This window comes from Parasteatoda tepidariorum, chromosome 6 (genome assembly GCF_982258835.1).
Source record: "Parasteatoda tepidariorum strain Cologne lab strain chromosome 6, Ptep-v5.0, whole genome shotgun sequence".
In the NCBI taxonomy this organism is placed as follows: Eukaryota; Metazoa; Arthropoda; class Arachnida; order Araneae; family Theridiidae; genus Parasteatoda; species Parasteatoda tepidariorum.
Window position 1 is genome coordinate 13,132,413 of NC_141760.1, and position 21,945 is coordinate 13,154,357.

Genomic DNA, 21,945 nt, shown 5'->3' on the forward strand with positions numbered 1-21,945 from the left:
CAGTTTACAAAAATGTGAGTAAAAACTTTTTTCATCATTAGTTCTGAAACTTTTTAATCACTTTCTAAGCAAACGTTCCTACTGAATGTGATTTACGCACCTCTGATCGTCATCGGGAAGAGAAATACAACTTTTGATTGGTTAAAAGAAAAAGTTGTGTTTACAATTTACACTGAAGAGAAGTAAAAAAGTAAGATTAATGCTTTAATAGATGCACTAAGAAAAAACTACGAGTGTATTCCGTTTTATCAGTAGAATAAAATCGAGCAACAGAATAGGTATTAAATTGCACACTGTTAAATCACTTTTACGAACGAAACTTTAGAAATTTCTAGAATAATAGCTGTTGTTGGTAAAGTGAGGATTTATTTACAAACAATTCGGATAGTTGAAAATTGTCATATTCTACTTATCGGCTTCAATCCGTATCTGTTTTATTAATAACTTTAGTTGGATAATATTATATTTGTATGTGCTATAACTGACCTTTTTTCGTCCTTTATATATTAATAAAGAAGATATTTTCGCATAGTGATCTGTCATGCCATTGCACCAAGTTGCAATTAAAAAAAAAACATATAGAAGTCCATATCGTGATCTGTGGTAGAATAATCATGGAGATCGTGATCATGGTAGCGTCCCGCGAGAAATAAAAAAATTACAGAAAGGTATAGCTCGTAGTCAGTCCTAACCTCTACAGGTTTTTATTAAAAAAATCATGTTTAAAACCTATTTAGAGCCTTGGTGATTGTAGTTGGCATGACAGATCACCATACAGAAAAGTCCCCTTGATGCTCATGGGAATATGAGTTTTACATTTTGAGTTGGTCCCCTTCTGTGATATTTATTTAGTTTCCTGCGAGTCGCTGCCTGGAAGTTGACAAGACTTAGTAATCATTTTTCCCCAGATCACTATATGGAGATCATCCCCCTATAACGTTTCAAGGGTACCTAAAAAAAATCTAAAATGTATTAGACAACTAGATCTTGACTTTATTTTGATACACGTGTCAGTGAAATAGCCAAGTGTTAGATACGAAATTAGATTCTGTTTTTAAAAGTTACAAATGAATTATGTGCAGAAATAAAATATTGCCGAATAAACCACGGGAAAGTAAGGTATTTTACCAGTTGTGTCATTTATACTCAAAACTCGAAGAAATTAAAATAATATATGCTGCAGAATGATTGCTAAGTCTTGCCATCTTCTAGGCAGTGGCCTTTGAGAAACAAAAAAAGAAAAACCATTACAGGAGGGCACCAACTGAAAAGGTAAAACTTATAACCAAGTAGGCGGTTTGTGTTCTCCATGTTTTTTTTTTTTTTTTAATTGTTTATTTAAAATAAATTTAGTGATTGTTGTTACGCATGACAGATCATGATAGGAAAATATTCCCGTTAGAAGAGAGTTCAGTTTTAAGAAATTTGTATCTCAACTTTAAATATTTTTTACTACTTATATTATATTGATCGTAATTTTCATTTACATAAAGTAATATTTTAAGGGGAGTACAAAGAATTTCTCCCTAACATTCTTTTATTACGAAGATTTTTCTTTTAAATGTCTTCCATTTTGTCCTCTTTCATATAACTTTGTTAATTTAAATAACTGAAATGTGTATTTTTCCCAAATACTGCTATAGAGAAAGGCTAATATTTTTAAACTTGTTATAAACAAACAATTTTTTGTATCTTAAATATTAATATTTTGAAGGTATTGCAATATTGAACTTTTCACTATATGCTTCTCAATATATCAAGCTTTTACTGTATTTAAAATTTGAAAAAAGACAAAATGAAATTTGAAATTTTGATTTAAAGAGTAAATATTTGTGGCTAGGTAAAAAGTGTATTAAAATTATTCGAAACTGATTGTAAATGTTACAAAAATTTCCAGGAAAAAAATTTAAAGTTTGTACTTTTGTGTTTTCTTTATTTTTTATTTTAATTAACTATTTTTATTTGTTTTTTAAGTTTTAAAAATCATTAAGGGGGATATTTATTAATCGTTAATTTGCTAATGAAAAAGTAAGAGAGGGGGAATAAAACTTGCTATATATATATATATATATATATATATATATATATATATATATATATATATATATATATATATAAACAAGTTGATTCTAAATGATTATGTCGCAATATTTTTTTCTTTCTCATTTTCTATCCTCATACCAATAACTGAATAAATAAAGCTTAAGATTTACCAAAAATGAGTAAATAAGTGATAACAAAAATTGAATAAAATTTAATTATTGCAAGAATAAAGATATTTACTTTATTTTACTATTAGTATCTATTCATATAGATGATTTGTTGCTTTTAATGCTCAAACCTGTAGTTTTGCAATTTTGAGCCGAACTTAGAGTACAAGGGGACCCCTTGTACCAAAATTGAAACAAGCCCACACTTGCTCTTTACATTAATAGCAATTAAAAAAAAGCATAAAAATATTCCATTTTTAGAAAGATGGAAAGATTATTCTCACCCATGACATGATCTCTCTACTACTAAAGGTATTATGTGTCGAAACTGTTTTCAGTGCAAACCGAAAGCAGTACATGGGGATTCGAATCCAAGTGTCATCAATGGGAAGGGTGTGCTAAATCACTTATCATATGAGGCAGTTCTTCTCTAGAATATTTATTATTTAAGTTGTAAAAAGTAAAGAAAAATTTAAAAAGTAGTGTTATAAATTTTATTAAAATATAAACCTACACTGGTGCAAGAAATTAAGAGAATTTGCAGACTTGGTTGATTATCTCTAGAACTACCTGAACGATTTTAATGAAATTTGACGTGTACATACATTGATACAATACAAAACAAATAACAATTTAACAATTATAATACTCACGCATGATCCTACGTATCACTCGTTGAAGTTGGAAGTTATGAAACAGCAGCTAGACTTAGACTTAGAGGTTGGGCAGCTCTGACGAGCAGGGCACATCGACCAGAGATCTATTGTACCCAGTGAAACAGCAGTTGCAGAATAAACAGCAAAAAAAAAGGGTTAATAGTGGATATGGTCCCCTCTTACAGATTTACAGGCCTTGCATTGTGACTTCGTGCTTGAAATAAAGCAATTTATCATTTCCTGTGACAATTTTATACCTTCCGACACCAACAAATGTGTTATGCACGATCATGTGTGTGTACTACAATTGTTGAATGGTTATTTGTTTTGTAGTGTATCTATGTACGTACATATCAAATTTTATTAAAATCGGCCCTGTAATTCTAGAGATAATCGACCAAGTCTACAAATTCTCTTAATTTCTTACACCAGTGTACTATGTGCCGATCAAGGGAGCTGCTGAGCAGTTCTGCCATTCCTCCATTTCACAATTTTGGAGGAAGCAGTGATTATAATAATACAAAAACAAATAATTAGATTTTAAAAAATTCAGCGTAATATAGAATAAATTCTTATTTATTTTTTAAAAAAAATTCGTGACAGGAAGATGAACTTTTTTGACCAGAGCAGACAAGAGATTACAATTGTGATTTGTTATGCCCATTTTGTTAATCATGATTTTTCCATAGAATATTTTTCTAAAAAAAATGTATATTCCTGATAAGTGGAAAAACTGTTTTTGATGAAATATCACATGCTTTAACTAAATAATAATTAAACACTTCTTTATTGTCGTTTATAAGACAAGACAACTTGGTAGGTCTAGGTAATGCAAGTTTATTTTTATATTTTAACTTATATATGAGCAATTACAATTGAATTTATTGGCATTTATAAATATATACATTATTTAAAAGCAAATTAAAGGGGAAGGGGAATAACAAAACAAACTTACTACTTCATTGCTTTCAAATAATTTAAGAATGGAATATTTTAACCTCAAATGGAGCAACGTTTCTCAAAATTCTTTTCCTCATTGAATGCAAAGAAAGCATTATAGTCTGTCTCAAAAGGTGTGGTCATGGGAGGACGATGGGGAATTAGTTAGAACTGTCTTCTCACCTTCACCTGTTCCTCAGGAGTAATGAAACTTTCCATATGGACATAAACAAAATACTTAAGCCTCAGAATTTTCTGAGAAAAAGAAGTCTCAACAGGAAGTTAGTGATAAAGTTTAAGTAAAAAGAACACATTCTCATCTTTATGTTTTTCATTTATTCTCATTTACAAAAAAAAAACTCTAGATTTTTTAAGAATACATTTATATTTCTTTGCAAAATAGTAGCTTTTATCCGGCGACTTTTAAGTTGGTCCCGATTGGTGACAATCCATGCCCGACAGGGGTGCTATAGCCCCCTCCTGACCCCCTACTGGCAATGCTCTTGAGGTAGATCAAGATAGAAAAATAGATCAAGATAGAAATAAAAGTTATAAATATGCAGTAAAAGCAAGTTCCAAGGTACTCTGCCTTATATAAGGGGCACCGTATCCTACACTATTTTTTATATATACGAGGGTTGTAAATTAAATAGTGGCAACTTAACCTTGAAACTCACAGAAGGGTGGGCACTTGCAAATAGGATATGAGAGAAGTGAGGTGGCGCTGTTGTCGATGTGTCGAGTGCAAAATACAGTCGATCTGCTTAAAAGGGTAGTTGCTGTGTGGCGTTAAAGTGAGGAGTTTCGTTTCCATCGCTCTAAAGCACGTTTTCAAAAGGCTTAATGACAAAAAAGGACAAGATGCTTGAACCCATCGTGCTATTGTTCTATACGGTAAAGCATTTGCGTCACATATTTCCACTAATCCTCGATAGCATTCTGTTGCATTTTTGCCAAAGCAACCTCGATTTTAAGCGACGACCGCTGATTACCTTTTGAAAGCATGCTTTAGAGCGATGGAAACGAAACTCCTCACTTTAACGTCACACAACAACTACCCTTCTAAGCAGATCGACTGTTTTTTGCACTCTACACATCGACAACAGCTCTACTTCACCGTTCCCATATCCTATTTAAGCGTGCCCGCCCTTCTGTGAATTTAAAGGTTAAGTTGCCACTATTTAATTTACAACCCTCATATATTTCAATAAACCCTCTTAAGTAGTTAAATTGTATTAAAAAGAAAAATATTTTTTTAGTTGCCAAATATTTTTAACCAACTGGATGTCGTTAATTTAAATTTCATAATTAAATCCAGCTATTTAAATAGCTTGATTTTTTCACCAACTTAAAAAAAAATAATTTAAATCTAAGTATAAAAAAAAAGTAATGATTGATATAATCTGATATATACTTAAAAAATATTTTAAGAAATTGAAAAACAGTCTATCACAAATTATCTATTACATTCAACCATCAACTGTAGAATGCAGAGGAGGGGGTAAAGGGCACAACGTATCTTGCTGAAGTGGGCATCCATTCGATGACTGATTACAAAAGCTTTAAATTTATTACTTTTATTATGAAGTTAAATTTTTGAAAAGATAATTATTCTGCCCAAGCAAATTATTTCATAAAGAATAAAATATGATCGTTAAATAAATTTAATGGCGAAGTTTTTACATTAAATGTTCTTTTTTATAAAAAAATATTTTCTTGAAAATAATAAAAAAAATTTACCATAGAATAATTGGTAGGAGTTTGACATCAACACTATTGATTTTCATCATGTATATAATTTTCTCTCCTATTACATACATTTAAATTGAAATTTTTTTTTTAAATTACAACTCTTTACAGCATGGCAATGCAACTGAGCTGCATACCTCAACCCCCGGTTGTTCTGCCTCCTTCGGATATTGAGTTGATGAAGGCTGAGCTTGGAAAAATCAATAGGTTGATGAAAGAAGTGCATGAAGGCACAGCCACTGACGACACCTACGGTGGATTGAAAAGTGCAGTTGAGGCATTGAATGAAATAATCCTAGCTTTGGACAATTCAAATGGTCAGTAACTAGAATTATTTATTTCTTGAAATTGCTTATTAGCTTCTTTCAATAATTTTACTTTCTTTCAATAATGATCCACCATGAAGTGCTTGATTTAGCGAGCGGGTTGTCGAGCTACCAAAGCAAAGGAGCCTTCTCGTCTGCATAGAATCAAAATTGGGATGGTATGTCTTCAGATCATCTTTAGGATTGTTTCCCAGACTGTTGCCAATAACCCATTGTGTGATGGGAATAAAATACAAGCACTTCATAATATATGAAATAAGTCTTTCTAGGGTGACCCGGGGTAATTCACGATCACTCTGTTTCTGGGGTAAATAATGATCACCTAAATTTTATTTCAAAAAAATTATTATTTTTTAAATTTGAGACATGGACAAGAATGCTTGTACACTTTATTAAAGTATAACTACATTTACTTAATAATAGTGTTTTGTTTAATCTAACAAAATAAGTATCTTTTAAACTGCTTTCTGTATTTTCCATTTCAAAGATGGGTTTCAAAATGTGCACATTTCTGCAAAGAAATGTTCTCTCTTCTTCCTTCTCTGAATCATAAATATTTTGAGTTACTTTCTTTTCTTTAATATGATAATAGTGTAAGCTTTTGTTTAATTGTTTCACATCCACTGTAAACTTTTTAATTGATTATAGAAAACTATATCAAATGTTGCCCCCTACAGATGGGGTAATTATTGATCACTGGGGTAATTCCTGATCAGTGTCATTTCTTTTTATGAATAGTATTAAAAATAGTTAATTGTCTTTTCTTAAATAACAGTTCATATTTGTTAAGTGGAACGACTATAAAATATATTTTAACTGTAATCACAACATTTGTTTTTAACTGTATACAAGACAAATGTGTTCTGATTTGCACCATTTCTGGTTTGTCTTACCTTGCTTCTATCTTAATTTTATGTGTGTACATTGTTAGAATAATTTTTTAGTTTTTAAATTAGTCTAATATAAATATGGTGAGAAATTATAAGCCTAAAAAGGATAATAAGCTTCTAGAAAGCAAAATTAGTGAATTTCTTTTAATGATTGAAAATGAAAATTTCAGTGTGAGAGCTGCTGCCAGAGCTGTTGACATACCTTACTTAACTTACACTCTCACTTAATGAAGTTAAAAAATCCAGCAAAACTAGCCCATGTGGGAACCAGGGCCAGATTACTCATTAGTCAAATGGGTAATCTGGCCATCATTAGGCCTGACTAGGACATGGCCTGGGGCCCCCCTAAATAAATTTTAAAAAATTAAGAAAAACAATGATTTTTCAAAATGCTATAATTATTTTTTAGTTCTAATTTAATAAAATAAAGTAAAATTTAATTTATTATTATTTTTTTTTTAAATATGCTTTCTTAAATATATATAAATACTTTTATATTTGAATAAATATAAAATGTACGAGAAATTTTTTTTTATCTAAGGACCCCAAAAATTTGAATGGCCTAGGGCTCCGTGTGCACTTAATCCGGCCGTGGTGGGAACTCTTTCTTATATTCCAGCAGAATATGATAATGAGTTGGCTGCTTGCCTAAAATGTATGGCACGATGCAAAGATTTTTGGAAAATTTAAAGTGATAATCTTAATTGTTGCTTTTTAAATAAATCGTTTTATTAACTGCTTAAACATATCTTTTTGGTTTGTTTGACCTTGATGTCTTATTTGTTAATTACCATTGTATAATTATTTTTAAACAGCCCCTTTACAATAAAAACTGGTGATCAGTAATTACCCCAGAAGTGATCAGGAATTACCCCAGAAATGATCAAGAGAAAGGGTAATTCCTGATCACTAAAAATTTAAAATCTTTTAAATTTTAATTAGATTTTCAAGCAAAAGAAGGTAGCAGAGGACTCATCACATATAGCCTCAAACTTCCAGTAAATATTAAAATTCTATCTTGAATAGTTTTTTCACAAAATAGATGTTTGTATTTTTTGATCAGGAATTACCCCAGATCACCCTACCTACCATTAGTATATCTACCTACCTATTGTATATCTACGTAAAGTGTGCATTTTACACTTAATGATAAACATTTTAATGACTGATTAATTTTTTGATTGTTATTAATTAACTCAAGCCTTTAATTGTCTAGCCTGGATTCAGTTTGATTGAGGATTAAGTTGTTTTCTTGCATATCAAACCAGTTTTTTCTCATAAAATTAAATCTTTGCTTATAAACTGTCTAGGGATTTTTGGCTCCCATTTCTTGTATGATGCAACAAGTCACTTACTCTAAGCTTTGCAATAGAATTTTGCTATGAAAGGCATCTGATTAAAAGCCTTGTTTTCCTTCTGCCCTTCCATTAGGTATATTAGAAAAAAGAATTTTGGTGTAAATATAAAAGAGTCAGAGTGATACTAATGGAGTCAGCATGACTTTTTGCTACATTTAAAAAAAGATGGCTAGTTTGTGCCAGTTTTTGTCACATAAAGATGCATCATACTAAGAATTATAAATCTGTTATTTCTTGCAATGTCTAATACGATATGTGAATCAGACTTCCTCATTTAGCTTAATTCTAAAATGTAGCTAATTAGTAGGGGGAGAATCGAAAAGAAAATAAAAGAGATTAATAATTTTCTATTCTATTTCTCATATTTTGTTACTTGCAAAAGCCAGACTTCAAGTCAAAAGAGCTAAGCAGTGTGGTCATCTGAAAGTTCCCTGGAGAAAGCTACATTTTATATATAGTACTTATATGTATGATACATTCTAAGTAATTGGGTATCTTTTAAAATTTTTTTTATTTGTATATATCTTTTTTACAGAAAAACCTTGTTACATCATTTCAAATGTTGTTATATTTATTCCAGGTCACTGTAAACATTTTCTAAATAATAAAATTATTCAGCATATTAAAGTTTTACTCATAATTTTAAAAAAAAATATCTCAGTAATTGCAAAATAATTTAATGAAGTATATGGATGGTGTTTTCTACACCTTTGGAGTGCTGCAAGTTCTATACCGACCATATTTCTTGGTTACTGCATTCAGTGTATTTTGAGGTCATTTGCTTCAACATGTTCACTATAAAAACAGTGAACTTAAAAAATAATGAAAAATGGTAAATAGTGAAGACAGTACATATAGTTATATAACTATAAACATAAATTGTGAAAAGATAGTAAACATGTGGTTCGAGAGAAAATGTTGTTGTCTTATGCCATTTACCAATACCTGCAAACCTATTTAAGGCAGAGGGGTACGCTTCTTAATTTCAAGTTTCCAGTAATTCGACTTGCCTCTCACTTATATCGCATGCAGTTTTACAGGGGTGACTCATTCACGCGCCATTCAGCCAGCTACAGATTGTAATTTTAACCTATACCAGAAAACGATCAATCTCTGATCTAGTTTTCGCAGAAGTATTTATTTGTTATGGGAACATGGAGGACTTTGTGATCATGACAAATTTCGTGTGAACCAGTCACCATTTTTACACACAGGGAATCTTTAGCCAGCAGGGTACAAACTCACGACCTTTCGGACATGGGCGCAACACTCTACTAGTTAGGTTATCCCGCTGCTTTGTGAGGCTCTTTAATAAAAACTTAAAATTAATATTAGAATAAGAATTGTTATAAGACACTTATTACTTCTCAGCAATAAACAAACTTTAAAATTTTGCAAAATAAACTTTGTTTTTCTTTGTTTTACATTGTTTTAATTTGAGTACAGTGCACTGCTTGTAACAACAGCAAATTTATTATAAACAAATCAAAAGGAGACACATCAGATCCACCAAAAACGTGAGTTCTTTGCAGTGCTACAATCACGCCTCCTTTAACAATATAGTATCTATAAATAACTAAAACAAATTTTCAGTTGAAATTCATCAGAATTATACTACATAATATTAATATCTTTTGAAATGCAGCAGTTTTGATTGGAGCTTAGAAATTATATTACCTATTTATTTATTTTATTGAAACACCATATATATATATATATATATATATATATATATATATATATATATAGGCAATATTAATGAAGTGCACACATACAATTTGATTTCACATCAGATTGTATGTGTGTACTTCATTGACTGCTATTACTGTTGGATAACTGTTAAATGTAGCATTGTACATATACCTTGCAAATTTTTTCTTTGTGCATTTCCTCTTTAGTTTTTTGAGAATATCTGTGAATTTTCTATTTAGAATCTATTTTATTAATAAGGTATAAATATTGTAAAAATATTTTAGAAGAGGTAGACTAGTTTTGGAAACTGTATTATATGCACCTGGAAACTATTTTTCCTATTTAAAACAATTAAAGCAACTGTTTTTGGAGTTTACCCCAGTGGCAGCCATGATTATACAATGGATGTAAAAATGTATTATTCAACTGTGTTTTTACATCTATCTCACATGCCAAATCTAATCTTTTTTTATTTTATTTCCAATGGCACATTGAAAGACAATTGAACATAAAAAGTTAACAATAAATCTATAAATAAGAACGGGCAGTCCAGTAGCATTCCCAGATAGATTTCCGAGGGAGAACAGGGCACCTAGGCAGGTGAGACAAGTCCATTACCTCGTGGAGGTCGCACAATGTACAAAAGGGATCATGAAACGCTTTGATGCGACATATATGTTTTTTCAGGCAATTGTGACCAGTTATCAGACGAAACATGGCAACAGATTTCCTCCTAGGGCACTGAGGGACATTGAGAATCTGTTTAAGCCATGGTTTATTGGAATTACGATTTTTGAGTTCCTCGTGAAAAGAGGCCCTGAAGATGTTCTTTATGTGACTTTTGATATTATAGAAAGGGTGTCTTGAATTAGATCTCTGTAGGACAGAGGCTCCCTTTTTTGCTAGGAGATCGGCCGCCCCATAGCAAAACTAATCTAATTAATCTAATCTAATCTAAAAATAAAAAAATTCTGGATTCATTTAGATAAAAGGAAAATAATTAAATGTAAAATCTAATCTAATTTTATCTAAATGAATCCAGAATTTTTTTAGCATTAAGGCTTTTAAGAACTCTTAATTACCCTGTTAGCAACAAATGTACGATATTATTTTTGTAATGAACTATATTATTCATGTATTTACATCAATGCTATCTAAATAGTAAATTGATCATTTTATTAATTTTATATCCTTTAACTTTTTTAGATTTCCATAAAATTGGAGGATTTGAGTTTCTTATGCCCTTACTACTGTGTTCTAATTCTGAAGTAGTAGCTGTTACCTCTGAATTAGTTGCAGATTTATGCCAAAATAATACTTACTGCCAAGCTAGAATTCTTGATTTAAATTTATTACCAGAATTAGTGAAGCTGTTGAATAATTCTGATGAAAGAATTCGCTCTAAAGCTTTGTACGCTATTTCATGTAAGTAAATTTTACCAAAAAGATTTGTTTGTTTTTAAAATTTTTTGTTCTTTAGGATTTTTTTTTCAGAATATTTAAATTAAAAATGTACTTTTTTGTGATACAATTAAAAAATAAAATTATTTCTAATGAAATTTATTGGATGTGTATGTACATTTTTCTTTAATTTTTGGACATTTGAATCGATGAGCCCGAAAACAAGTAATCTTCATAGGAAATCCACTGTAGATGACCTGTTTTCAAACTCATCCATTCATTTATTTTTGTCATAATATTTTCATCTGAAGGCTTGCATGAATAGTTATTGAATAAAAATGCATTATTATTTGAAATTTATGTAAAATAAATCTTTTTTTTTTTTTCAAAATATTTTGAGCAATGAATAACAAAAGTTTTGATATAACTCTTGAAATTTTTACGCAAATTCGTTTTGTTACTCTATGGTGAAACTATTAAAAAATGTAATAAATACAGATATTTTAATCCACAGTGTAAAAAATATTCACACTTAATATTTTTAGTAATGCTCCTGGTAAATAATGCAATTTTTGTTTTAAAGCAAATCATACATTTTTTCTTAAAATAGTTTCCTTTTTGATGGAAGGATATAGATTTTTTAACATCTGACTTTTTGTTTTCATTTTTATTTGTAACAACTAAACAGTTAAATGGGTATGATATTATGTCATGGCCGACAATACCCAAAGTTAGCTTTTGGAGATGACTCAATATAAACTATTTTAAACTTGAAATAATGAAAAAAAGGTAAATAAATAACCAACTAACTCTTGAGAAACAGAGATACTGAGAATATTGTCCAACAATGCTGCCTAAACAATGAGGCCTTTTTCTGACAAAAGATACTGAATGGTGTAAACTTCTTTAATTTTAACTAATTTTGAAGTATTGGGAGAAATTTTTATGAGTACTGTACTGGTTAGTTCCAGTAGTTTTGAGAAAAGACTATACACTTGTTAAAAATGCATAAAATTTTTAAAAAAAAACTGAAATCAAACCAACCTTGCTCTGATGAATTTGTTGCACCATATTGCTTTTATTTTTTTTGCCATAAATAAAATCAAGATACTTTTAACCACACATCTAAATTTTTTACAACTGAATGAGAATTTTTTGGATATCCAGTTCCGAATTTTTCTGGTGCAAAATAAGTAAATTGGTGTCAGATTTTGAACACTTAATGTAGTTCTTTAGATTAAGTTACAACTTCTAGCATTATTCTGATAAAATGCAATTTTATTATAAAATATAGTTTTGAACAGTATGGTAAATGTAAAAACTATGAATCCTAAATCTTGCTAATGTTGCATATTAGTTATTATGTTTTTATAATTGTAACATGCTCATTGCAAAGGAGTTAAATCTGGTAATTTTTTTCTAAAAATTTAAAAATCATTTCTTATTCCACACAATGAATGTTATTTCCATAAAGGTGCATAATTTGTCATGCATTGCTATAAGTTTGTATCCTCACAATTAATGGGTTGTAATTTTACTTTATTAAGTCATTTTTTTCCTTTCAAATCTGAAGCATCTTTTCCTCCTATTTCCTTTGTACCTATCTCCTTTGCCAAAATTGGTTATTGTGGGTGTGTTTTTTACTTTTCTTCTTCAGTTTCTAGTATTTTTGATAAACATTTAGTATTTAAAAAACAAAATTTACTATAAAAGCATGTGTTTTGTTATTCTATTAAAAAACAACCATTGTCAATTTTTCATTATGTAAATTTAAATGTGCCTTGTTGAGTATAATTTCCCTTTTATTTGTAATAGGTCTTTGTCGTCACAATAACGATGCAATTAATCATTTGTCTGTCACTGGTATCATTTCATCCTTGATGAAGATTCTGCTGGAATCTGGAGAGAGGCTGAGAGCAAAAGCAGCTTTCTTTCTATCTCATCTCTCTACCTTTGAGAGTTTTAGAGGTGTGTACCTTTTATTCATAATGCCCAACTTATGGTTCTTACAAATTTTTAACTTGGCCTCTGAACTATATTAAACTTTTATAAAAAAACTGAATATATATTATTAATATAATTATATGTTATTAATTATTTATTAACTATATAATTACATATTAATTACGTAATCAGTGGCGTACACAGAATTTTTTCAAGGGGGGGGGGTCATAATTTTCAGAAATTACTAAAAGAAATTCGAGTATGTAATAAAGCACTATTACTTCCCTAATTTAGACAGCTAGACAATTTTGACTTTTTATTTCGACAACATTGTTTAGTTAAATTTTGTTTTTATTTTTTAAGTTTAAGAATATAATTTTTTTTATAATAAGAGGTAAAATATTTTATTTTTATTAAAAAGTAGGAATAAATCAAGCCAGAAAAAACTACTCATACTGTAACAGCTACCTAAATTATAACCATATAAGTGTGAATATTCCATAGAAAACCAATGAATTTAACTAAAAAATGACTTACCAACAAATAGGGAATTAAACCAGTATACAAACACGCTAAAAATTTATTGATTTATACTGTAATATCCAAACGACGGGTTTTTTTGCAAGTTTGTTTAAAATGTCTTCGACAGCTGGGGTAAATTTTCTATGAATGCTTAAGAGCGCCAATCCATTAATTCTATTATTTCCCGTTGAGTTGCGTAAATAAGTCTTCAAACGGCGCAAAGTCGAAAAGGATCTTTCGTTTGTACTCGTTGAAACAGGTAGAATGACCAATATTTCTAGGAGTTTGAAAATGTTTGGTGTTATATCTTTATTGCATATTCCGAGAGCATCCGCCGCAGTTTTTGGAACACTACCTCCGTCTTCACTAATCCTTTTTAATATTTTATACCAGAGTTTTAGTTCAGACTTAAGGCTTTCTTTACAGGTATCCAAATATCCAGCGTAAAATTCCACTAATGCTTCAAAAGCCTTTATGTTTGAAGGTTGGCAAATGAAAGGATCGGCAGGTAGAAGACACTGAAATCCTTTCAAAATATCACGATGCGATACAAATCTTAAGTTTAATTGTGTTATAAAATTTTCTATAAATGGAATAAAAACACTAACTCTGAAATATGTTTCCTGTGTCGATGAGGGAAAATTATCGCGATTTTTCTGTCTTCCTGTTATTCTAGGGATTTGCATGGAAATGGAAGATCCAATGCTTGTTAGTATAAGAGAAGAAGAGCTGAATATTTCCGAGAATGTTTCAGTGGCATTTTCACGCATTAATTTTAGATCTTTAATGACATCTTCTGCAAGACTCACTGCCTCTATCAAATCTATGCTTGTTTTTTGTAGGTATCTACAGAGATGGATTGTTATGGTGAAAACTTTGTAAATGCGCAAAAGAGATATTACAAACTGGCAATTAGATACTGTGCACAGTAAAGAATTAGCCTGGGTAGCTGATTCCTTATCCTTCCATTCTGATATTTTTTGTAGTGTTTCGGCGATAGGCTCGAAAAGTTCCACCACAGCGGTTACTGAGTTGTATCTTTCCATCCAACGGGTTGCACATAGCTGTTTAATTTTCTCCCTCTTAGAGCTGGTTTCCATCTCCTCCATTGCTGAAGATAGGACACACTGTCTTTTTGGCGTATTTAAAAAGTCGTATAATGTTTTAATTGTCCCTAAGCAATTTCTAATGCCAGTTATTTCGCATGCATTTGATACAGCCAAATTGAGGCTATGAGCAGAGCAATGTACATAGAGTGCTGATGGGACAATACTTCTTACGTGGGCTTGTACACCATTAATTTTTCCACTCATTGATGCAGCACCATCGTACCCCTGTCCACGTAACTTTTTAATATCAACTTTCATAGACTGTAATTGGCCTAATATTGTTGTTGCTATTGCTTTTCCGGTTAAGTCATGCACCGGAATGAATTGCAAAAACTGTTCGGTGATGTTAAAATTTTCTTTATCGACATATCGAACGCATAACGATAATTGCTCTATACCTGCAATATCAGTTGTTTCATCTGCAAGAATGGAAAAGCAAGTTGCATCATTAATCTTGCTGACTAGTTTTTGCAGGATTAAAATATTGCAAACCTCAATAACTTCGTTCTGAAATCGAGGGCTGGTATACTGAGCATTTTTTCTGCTTGACTCTAAAATGTTCTTAAGAGTCAAATCGTTCTTACTCCGGAAACGAAGCAATGCCCGAAAATTTCCGTCATTCTCTTCACCTGGTTGTTCAGCAATTATTCCCGAATCCTTATGTCCTCTTAGAGCGAGACCTTGATTTCCACAAAATAGGATGGTTTCAATGATTGGAGTAATGTTTCTTCTATTTTCTAATTTTCTTCTGCTTGCTGCACTGTCAACTTGTTCATCCACAGGTTTCATCTTTCCAAATAAAATATCGTTTAATGTCCCAGCAGTTTCGATCGATATTTTGTGATAAAGACATTTCTCGTGTTCAGAAAATCGCTCTACAGCATTTTTCCAGTTGTCAAATTTTACATTCCACAGTTGGCCTAACTGCTTTCCAGAACCGGCACCACTTGGGGCGAAAAGTACACAAAATTTGCAAAAAGCACCACCCTTAACCTCTGAATATGCAAGCCATTTCCAGCGATAAAGCCATTTGTACTGAAATTTCAATTTTCTTTTTCCTTTTTCAGGAAAAACAAATGCTGGATTGGGTTCCCAAACATTTTTAAGTATATCCAGTTTTTTATCCTCGCATGTATTATCTTCTGAAAAAAGTCCAATGTCATATGGGTGGGAAGTAACACTTTTAGTGCCGCTTTCACATTCATCAGATTCTGTTATGCTAGAAACATTTTCTTCAACGGAAGTATCACATTTCTGTTCAACAGAAAAACTTACATTGGTACTAGATGCTGTCACCTCACTAATTTCAGGTCGTGATTTTTTCTCAAAGTAATTAAAAATTGTTAAATTCTTGCGTTTAGACATCCTAAAGATCCAAGAACAGCAAAAATATATACATATATATATTGGCACAGAAATATCCACTAAGCTACGATCTCAAAGTTTCGAGCTGGAAGGAATAACTTCAACGAGCACAGAGTCTCCAAAACAAATCAGATTTAGAAACAAGCTCCGAAGGACAAGCTGCAGAGATAACTCTTAGTCTGACTAAAATCGAAAATAAATGTAACCCCCTTTCATATAATTTTTTTTTAACCGCATCTACAAAATTCTCGAATTGTCTCAAAGACGACAGAACGTCTAGGATTCCAGACCTCGCGAATGTCAGCCAGTCTCGAAAACTATCGCGACTGGCAGGTCAGAAAGGAACCAGTGATCGGGGCTCGCCCGTAACAGTATCACGTGAATTTGGTTTCAAAAATACAACCCTATTATAGTAAATGTTTTATCAGTATTCTGAGAAATACCGTGAGAAAAAAAAAGTAGGCATAAGGCAAATAAAAATATATAGTCTTAAAAAATAGTAACCCGCATAATTTCTACTAAAATTTTTATTTTTGTCTGTATTATTTTGTAAATTCACTTTGTCTGAGCTCAAGGGGGGGGGGTTTAAACCCCTAAACCCCCCCTGCGTACGCCCCTGTACGTCATTCTTTAGTGGGTCGATAAAATGAGTACCAAGCATGCTCGGGGACTAAACACTGATAGTTTCGCAATCGGTTTACCACCCAACAGAAACATCTGCTCCTGCACCCCAGAGCCCAAGGTCAAGAAAACTGAGATGGGCACAGTAGTCCTTGACCCTCTATGGGTGGCGTGCCACTGTGTTTAGTTTAGAAATTATATCATTATTATATTAGATTTTTGATAAAAAAAAATTAAATATAAACTTCAACGATGGCAGTGATTAGATAGGGTAAGAATATCAAAATGGAGCTGCAGTCAATCAGGGTGTAGAGTGTTCGTCTCCTGAGATGATCCTGGTTCGAAAACGTCAGCGTCTGTTGGTTGATGCGAGTGTAATTATGTAATATCTATGTAATGCAAATGTGGATTAGTTCCAGCAAAAAGTCCTCCAAGAAGGCAGATTTTTTCCCAATACTTGATCCAGAAGTTTCTCTGTCTTCTGGGTTGGGTCAGTTGTTCAATGCCAGTTATGTAATAAAGTAAAATTAATATCAAACCTTATGAAAGGTATTTTAATCACCAAATAAAAATAGCTTTTTTTTTTTAATAATCTGATAAGCAGGGTTGCGACAGGCGACTAAAATGCAACTATATGCTAACTGCGAAAATGCAACTATATGTTGACTATTTTCAGCATGAAGCGACTATGGCAATTTTTTTTGCCTCGGCTAAAAAGAAACTATTTTCAGGAAAAGGTGACTATTAGGAGACTTTTCTATACACCTAGCGATGTTTTTTTAAATTTTTTTTATCATAAATTGGGTTGAAAATCTTCGACCCGCAGGAGCTTCTGAACACACTTAATTTTTTTTTCCTAAAAAAATAAAAAGTTTTAAAATGCAAATTTGAGTCATCGCTTTTTAATTCGTTCACACTATAAATGGAAGTTTACCTTAAAAATTTTTTTATTTTAATTGACCTCCATCTTTATCAATTACTAAAGATAATCTCTTTCGCCATTGTCCGATGGTGGCACGAATCATTTTAAGAGGTAATTGCTGAATATGCAATATTATTTTTAGCATTATGACTTCGTTCTGTGCCAAAATATTTTCTCACCAGAAAAGATTATCCTGTCAACACTTTTATTACTATACCTGTTCAGTAATTTGTTGTAACTTTGTAACCTTTTTAATTTTTGTGCAGTTGTCAAACCTTGAACTTTTCTTTTGCAATAAGGGCAAAAACACAGGTCTTAATTTAATATAACTTTCATAGTTCTTTGACTCACGTTCTCTTCTGCTGTCATTTTATTAGCAGAGCTTGTGGATTTCTTCCTATCTTTTCACAAATTCTTTTAATGTGCTTTTTTGTATAAACTGGGCGTGGGTGACCAGACCTGGATTGATCTTTACAGCCATTAGTATCCAATAATCGATTTATAGTTCTAGTATATATAAATGTTCTCTTAAACCCAAGAGATTTTAATTGCTTAAAGATTCTACTTGCCGAAAATCCGCAATCGAAAAGCTATTTAACCATCAACCTTTTTGATTCCATCTTTGAATTCATTCCAATTATTTTGCTTTAAGCATAAATCGTCTGCTTTTATAGAAAGTGCCAATCACATGTATAATGAGAGAGAAATTGTTTTACCAAACGATTAAAATTAATTCATATTTTTTTTTTAGTATTACAGTATTTAGTAGCCACCTGTATTAATAATTATTTATTTAAAAACTATATTAATGTATGAAAAGTTAATATTTCTTTCTAAAATGGTTAAAGTTATTATTTAAACATTACAAACTAATCATTTAATAAATAAAATCATTGTTATTTTTATTCAAGCTAAGCATTTTAATGAGTTTTTAAAATAGAGAAGAATTTGTTAATTACGATTAAAGTGTAGAATCTGGGAGCTCTTGTTTTGGCAATTTGTAAACATTCCTATTTATATACACAGGAAAATTAATCAAGAACCAATCGCATAACGATAAATAGAAATTGCTGTAACCCAATGCTGAAGCAGGGGAGCATTCAGCAGCAGAGAAGCAGCAATGCTGAATTAAAAGCAGAGACAGCTGGAAGTGAATATTATATCAACCAGAAACTGAGTTTCAGCAGAATTTTACTATTGAAATTTGTCCCCATACCAAAGGGGCCCCGATTAAACACTTTAACCTTAATTAAATATTCAATGAAGAATAAATTAGTTTAGACCTGAAAACATTAATGGAAAAAAATTATTTTAAAATAATCTCTGTAGAACAGTTCTTTCTTCATTATTGATATACACTGACTACATATTTAATAAGTTGTAAAAGTACTTACATTTAAATAAATATAAAACCAAATGGGCATATAATTGAAAAAAGTTACCAACAAATTATTTTACATACAGCTCATGGAAAAATTATAATGTAAAAGTGTTATGACATTCTCATTCTTTTTTAGTCTCAATTTTTAAAATTTTTTTTAAATCCATTTTGAAATAAAATAATTTGCATATGCTCCTCTTTCATTATTTGTTCTTATGATATATTCATTTTCAATGATATTGGATTTTTAAAAAAATGTCACCCTAAAGACGTTTGTTATTTTTATATTTTGTATAAAACATTTTAGACTAGAAAAAGCAAGGGATTTTAAAATCGTGATTTTAATTATGATTTAAGTCATACCAACCGTAATAAAAAGAAAGATTTTTTAAAGTTATTTTTCTACTGTGTGTCAAATGAACTTGTAATCTCTTCCACTCTATATTGCTAGATAAAATATTTTCCTATGAAATCTTTTTTTTTTTTTTTTAAATGTCACTTAAGAATCTCCTTTCACAATGCTTTTCATATGTGATTATTGTGGGCCAAATTTATTCTAAATAGACATAATTTTGTGCAATTTATCCATCACAAGTATAGGCAAATAAACCAGTGAAAATTGAAATTAATCGAATTGAATTGAATCATTAAATGATTGAATCATTAAATTAATTGAATTGAATCATTTCCATTTGATAGGATGACTGTGACATTTTTTCACCGCAGCCTGTCTAATTCATAAAAGCTTGCCTTGTAGAATTAGTCGAAAGGTCAGTCATACAGCTGTTGCATTAAAAAAATTAAACACTTTTTTCATGTTTCTTTATTTATCATGAAACGTGATAGATTTGGAGAAAATTAGCTAGACAACTACTTTTCTTTTGCAATATGCAGCTAATCGTGCTGAATTTCGAATAATTTTGTCACTGTTTATTTTTCTGTTGCATGGCAGAATTGAAAAGGCTCTTCGTCGGGTATAATTTGAATAAACTGAAATTGCTAAATTATAAAGGGAACAGTTCTCAATTTTTAAAAGGAAATAAAAAAAAAAATGCTTTATTCTTTGAAAGTAAAAGCAAAATCTGGTCAAAAACAAACTAATTATTTACTGAAGGGTTTTGTTAAAAATATATCACAAATCTCACTTTATTTAATAATCCTTAATTAGTAGCAGTATATCCTTAAATATTTTGCTGAAGTTGAATATTTAACAAAAAATCACTGTTGCAATGGGCCATGTCGGGGAGGCTTCCGATTCTACATACAATTAAAATAGTAACATCCACTGTGTTAGGTAAAAGAAAGCAGACTTAAAAGTTTGATTTACTGTCCTTTTTCTGTTATAATTTATTCCTTCTTAAATTATTGTTCATTTTCTACATCACTGCATTTTAAGTTGTTTTTTTTTTAAAAAAAAAGATTTAAATCAAAATCTGTTGAATCAATGGAAAACTTTTTCCTTTCTCTTTGTTCCGCCATGACCTGCAACAAACTATTAGCCTTCTGTGAGAAATATGAATTTTGCTAGTTAGTGAAATTTTTAAACCAGCTAAATTTAATTGAAAAAATTCCTCCTGTATGTTTTTAGCAAGAAAAATTTATTAAATCATCTTTATTAAAATTTAATATATAGTTTTAAAATAAGAACAGTTTTCATAGTTGAATAAAATGGTAAACCTTGATTATTTGAAAATATCAATTATCTGAAGTAGGTGCAGTTACAATGACTTTTTTAAGATAAAATTCTATTTTATTTGCAATTTTGTAGCAAATATGTCAGAAAATAATTCCTGTTTCATTTTAGAATCATTTTACCAAGCTGATGTGGTGAAAGTGCTTGCAAAGCTTTTGAAAGAGGGACAAAATTCAAGCTCAGAACATTTGTTAAGTGCATTACTTGCACAGGTGTCAAAGCATAAACAATCTAGAATACAAAGTAGACAAGCAGAATATGGACTAAAAGATATACTTATTGAAAAAATTGCACTTTATGGATCAAAGGAAGAATATCAAGAAGCTAAAGAATATTGTTCTAAAATCTTAGATGTATGCTTTCATGATGAACTGAAATAACTTCAAATATAAGATGTTGAAATGTTTTTAATTAATCCTATTTATTTAAATCAGGATCACATTTAGGTGTATCATAAGTAACCATTTTCGAAATATAGGAAGTTTCAGGGCATATATTTCTTATAACTTAGCTTATAATCTATAGCTTACTTACATAACTTAGGTCACATATTTCTTATCTCTTGAATGATCTAACAAATTTTTTATCTTTTATTGGTTTGTCTTATTTGGTAATATGAACAACTTTATGTTGATCATATATTAAAAATATTGATACAAGTATGATTTTGAGTTACAAACAAAAATAATTTTTTTTTTTTTTTGTTGATAATAATATTCGATTAGAATAAAATGATAAAATTAAAGCTTTTCCTCCATAGGTGTGTAAAACGTTTTTGCTTTTAATTAGGGCAGGGGAGGGGGAGTTAATTTTATTTTAAATGATCAATATCAAATAATTGTTTAACTCATTATGATTGTTGTCAGAGTATTTCATATTGGACAAAAAAAAAAGAAAAAAATCACGTAGCATGATCCTCAGGGAATAAAAACTCAAACATCTTATGCTGTCACCAGCATAAAATTAGTAAAAATTATTAATACAAGAAACAAATGAAATAAAATAAAAATATGACCACAGAAGCTGACGTCTTCAGGGGGTACCGGCCTCGGTAGCCATTAAAAACAAAACCATTTCTATTTGAGAGAGAAGCAAAAGCTTAAAATATCTCCCTCAGTACCCCGATGGTTTTGTATAGAGGTCCAGGAAAAACAAGAAACATTCAAA

General features: G+C 30.5%; 1 protein-coding gene across 6 annotated transcripts; it reads left to right on the top strand.

The window, feature by feature from the left end:
- Window positions 1-41: 41 nt before the first annotated feature.
- LOC107451495 (hsp70-binding protein 1) lies at window positions 42-21,184 on the top strand. 6 transcript variants are annotated; one of them, XM_043049588.3, is made up of 5 exons: window positions 42-190; window positions 5,666-5,871; window positions 11,027-11,245; window positions 13,037-13,189; window positions 20,890-21,184. In XM_043049588.3, exons 2-5 carry the CDS (start codon window positions 5,667-5,669, stop codon window positions 21,156-21,158), a joined length of 846 nt encoding a protein of 281 aa, XP_042905522.2. In that variant the 5' UTR covers window positions 42-190; window position 5,666; the 3' UTR covers window positions 21,159-21,184. The 6 variants fall into 6 exon arrangements, with proteins under 6 accessions (XP_042905522.2, XP_042905517.2, XP_042905518.2 ...); XM_043049583.3 differs by lacking the exon at window positions 42-190 and adding an exon at window positions 193-468; XM_043049584.3 differs by lacking the exon at window positions 42-190 and adding an exon at window positions 205-357.
- Window positions 21,185-21,945: the final 761 nt, after the last annotated feature.

Bases quoted from the DNA above. Each gene is read 5' to 3' on its own strand.
- LOC107451495 (XM_043049588.3), top strand. From the start codon at position 5,667: ATGGCAATGCAACTGAGCTGCATACCTCAACCCCCGGTTGTTCTGCCT. The intron at 11,246-13,036 runs GTAAGTAAATTT...TATTTGTAATAG, and splicing joins AGCTTTGTACGCTATTTCAT to GTCTTTGTCGTCACAATAAC. The intron at 13,190-20,889 runs GTGTGTACCTTT...GTTTCATTTTAG, and splicing joins TACCTTTGAGAGTTTTAGAG to AATCATTTTACCAAGCTGAT.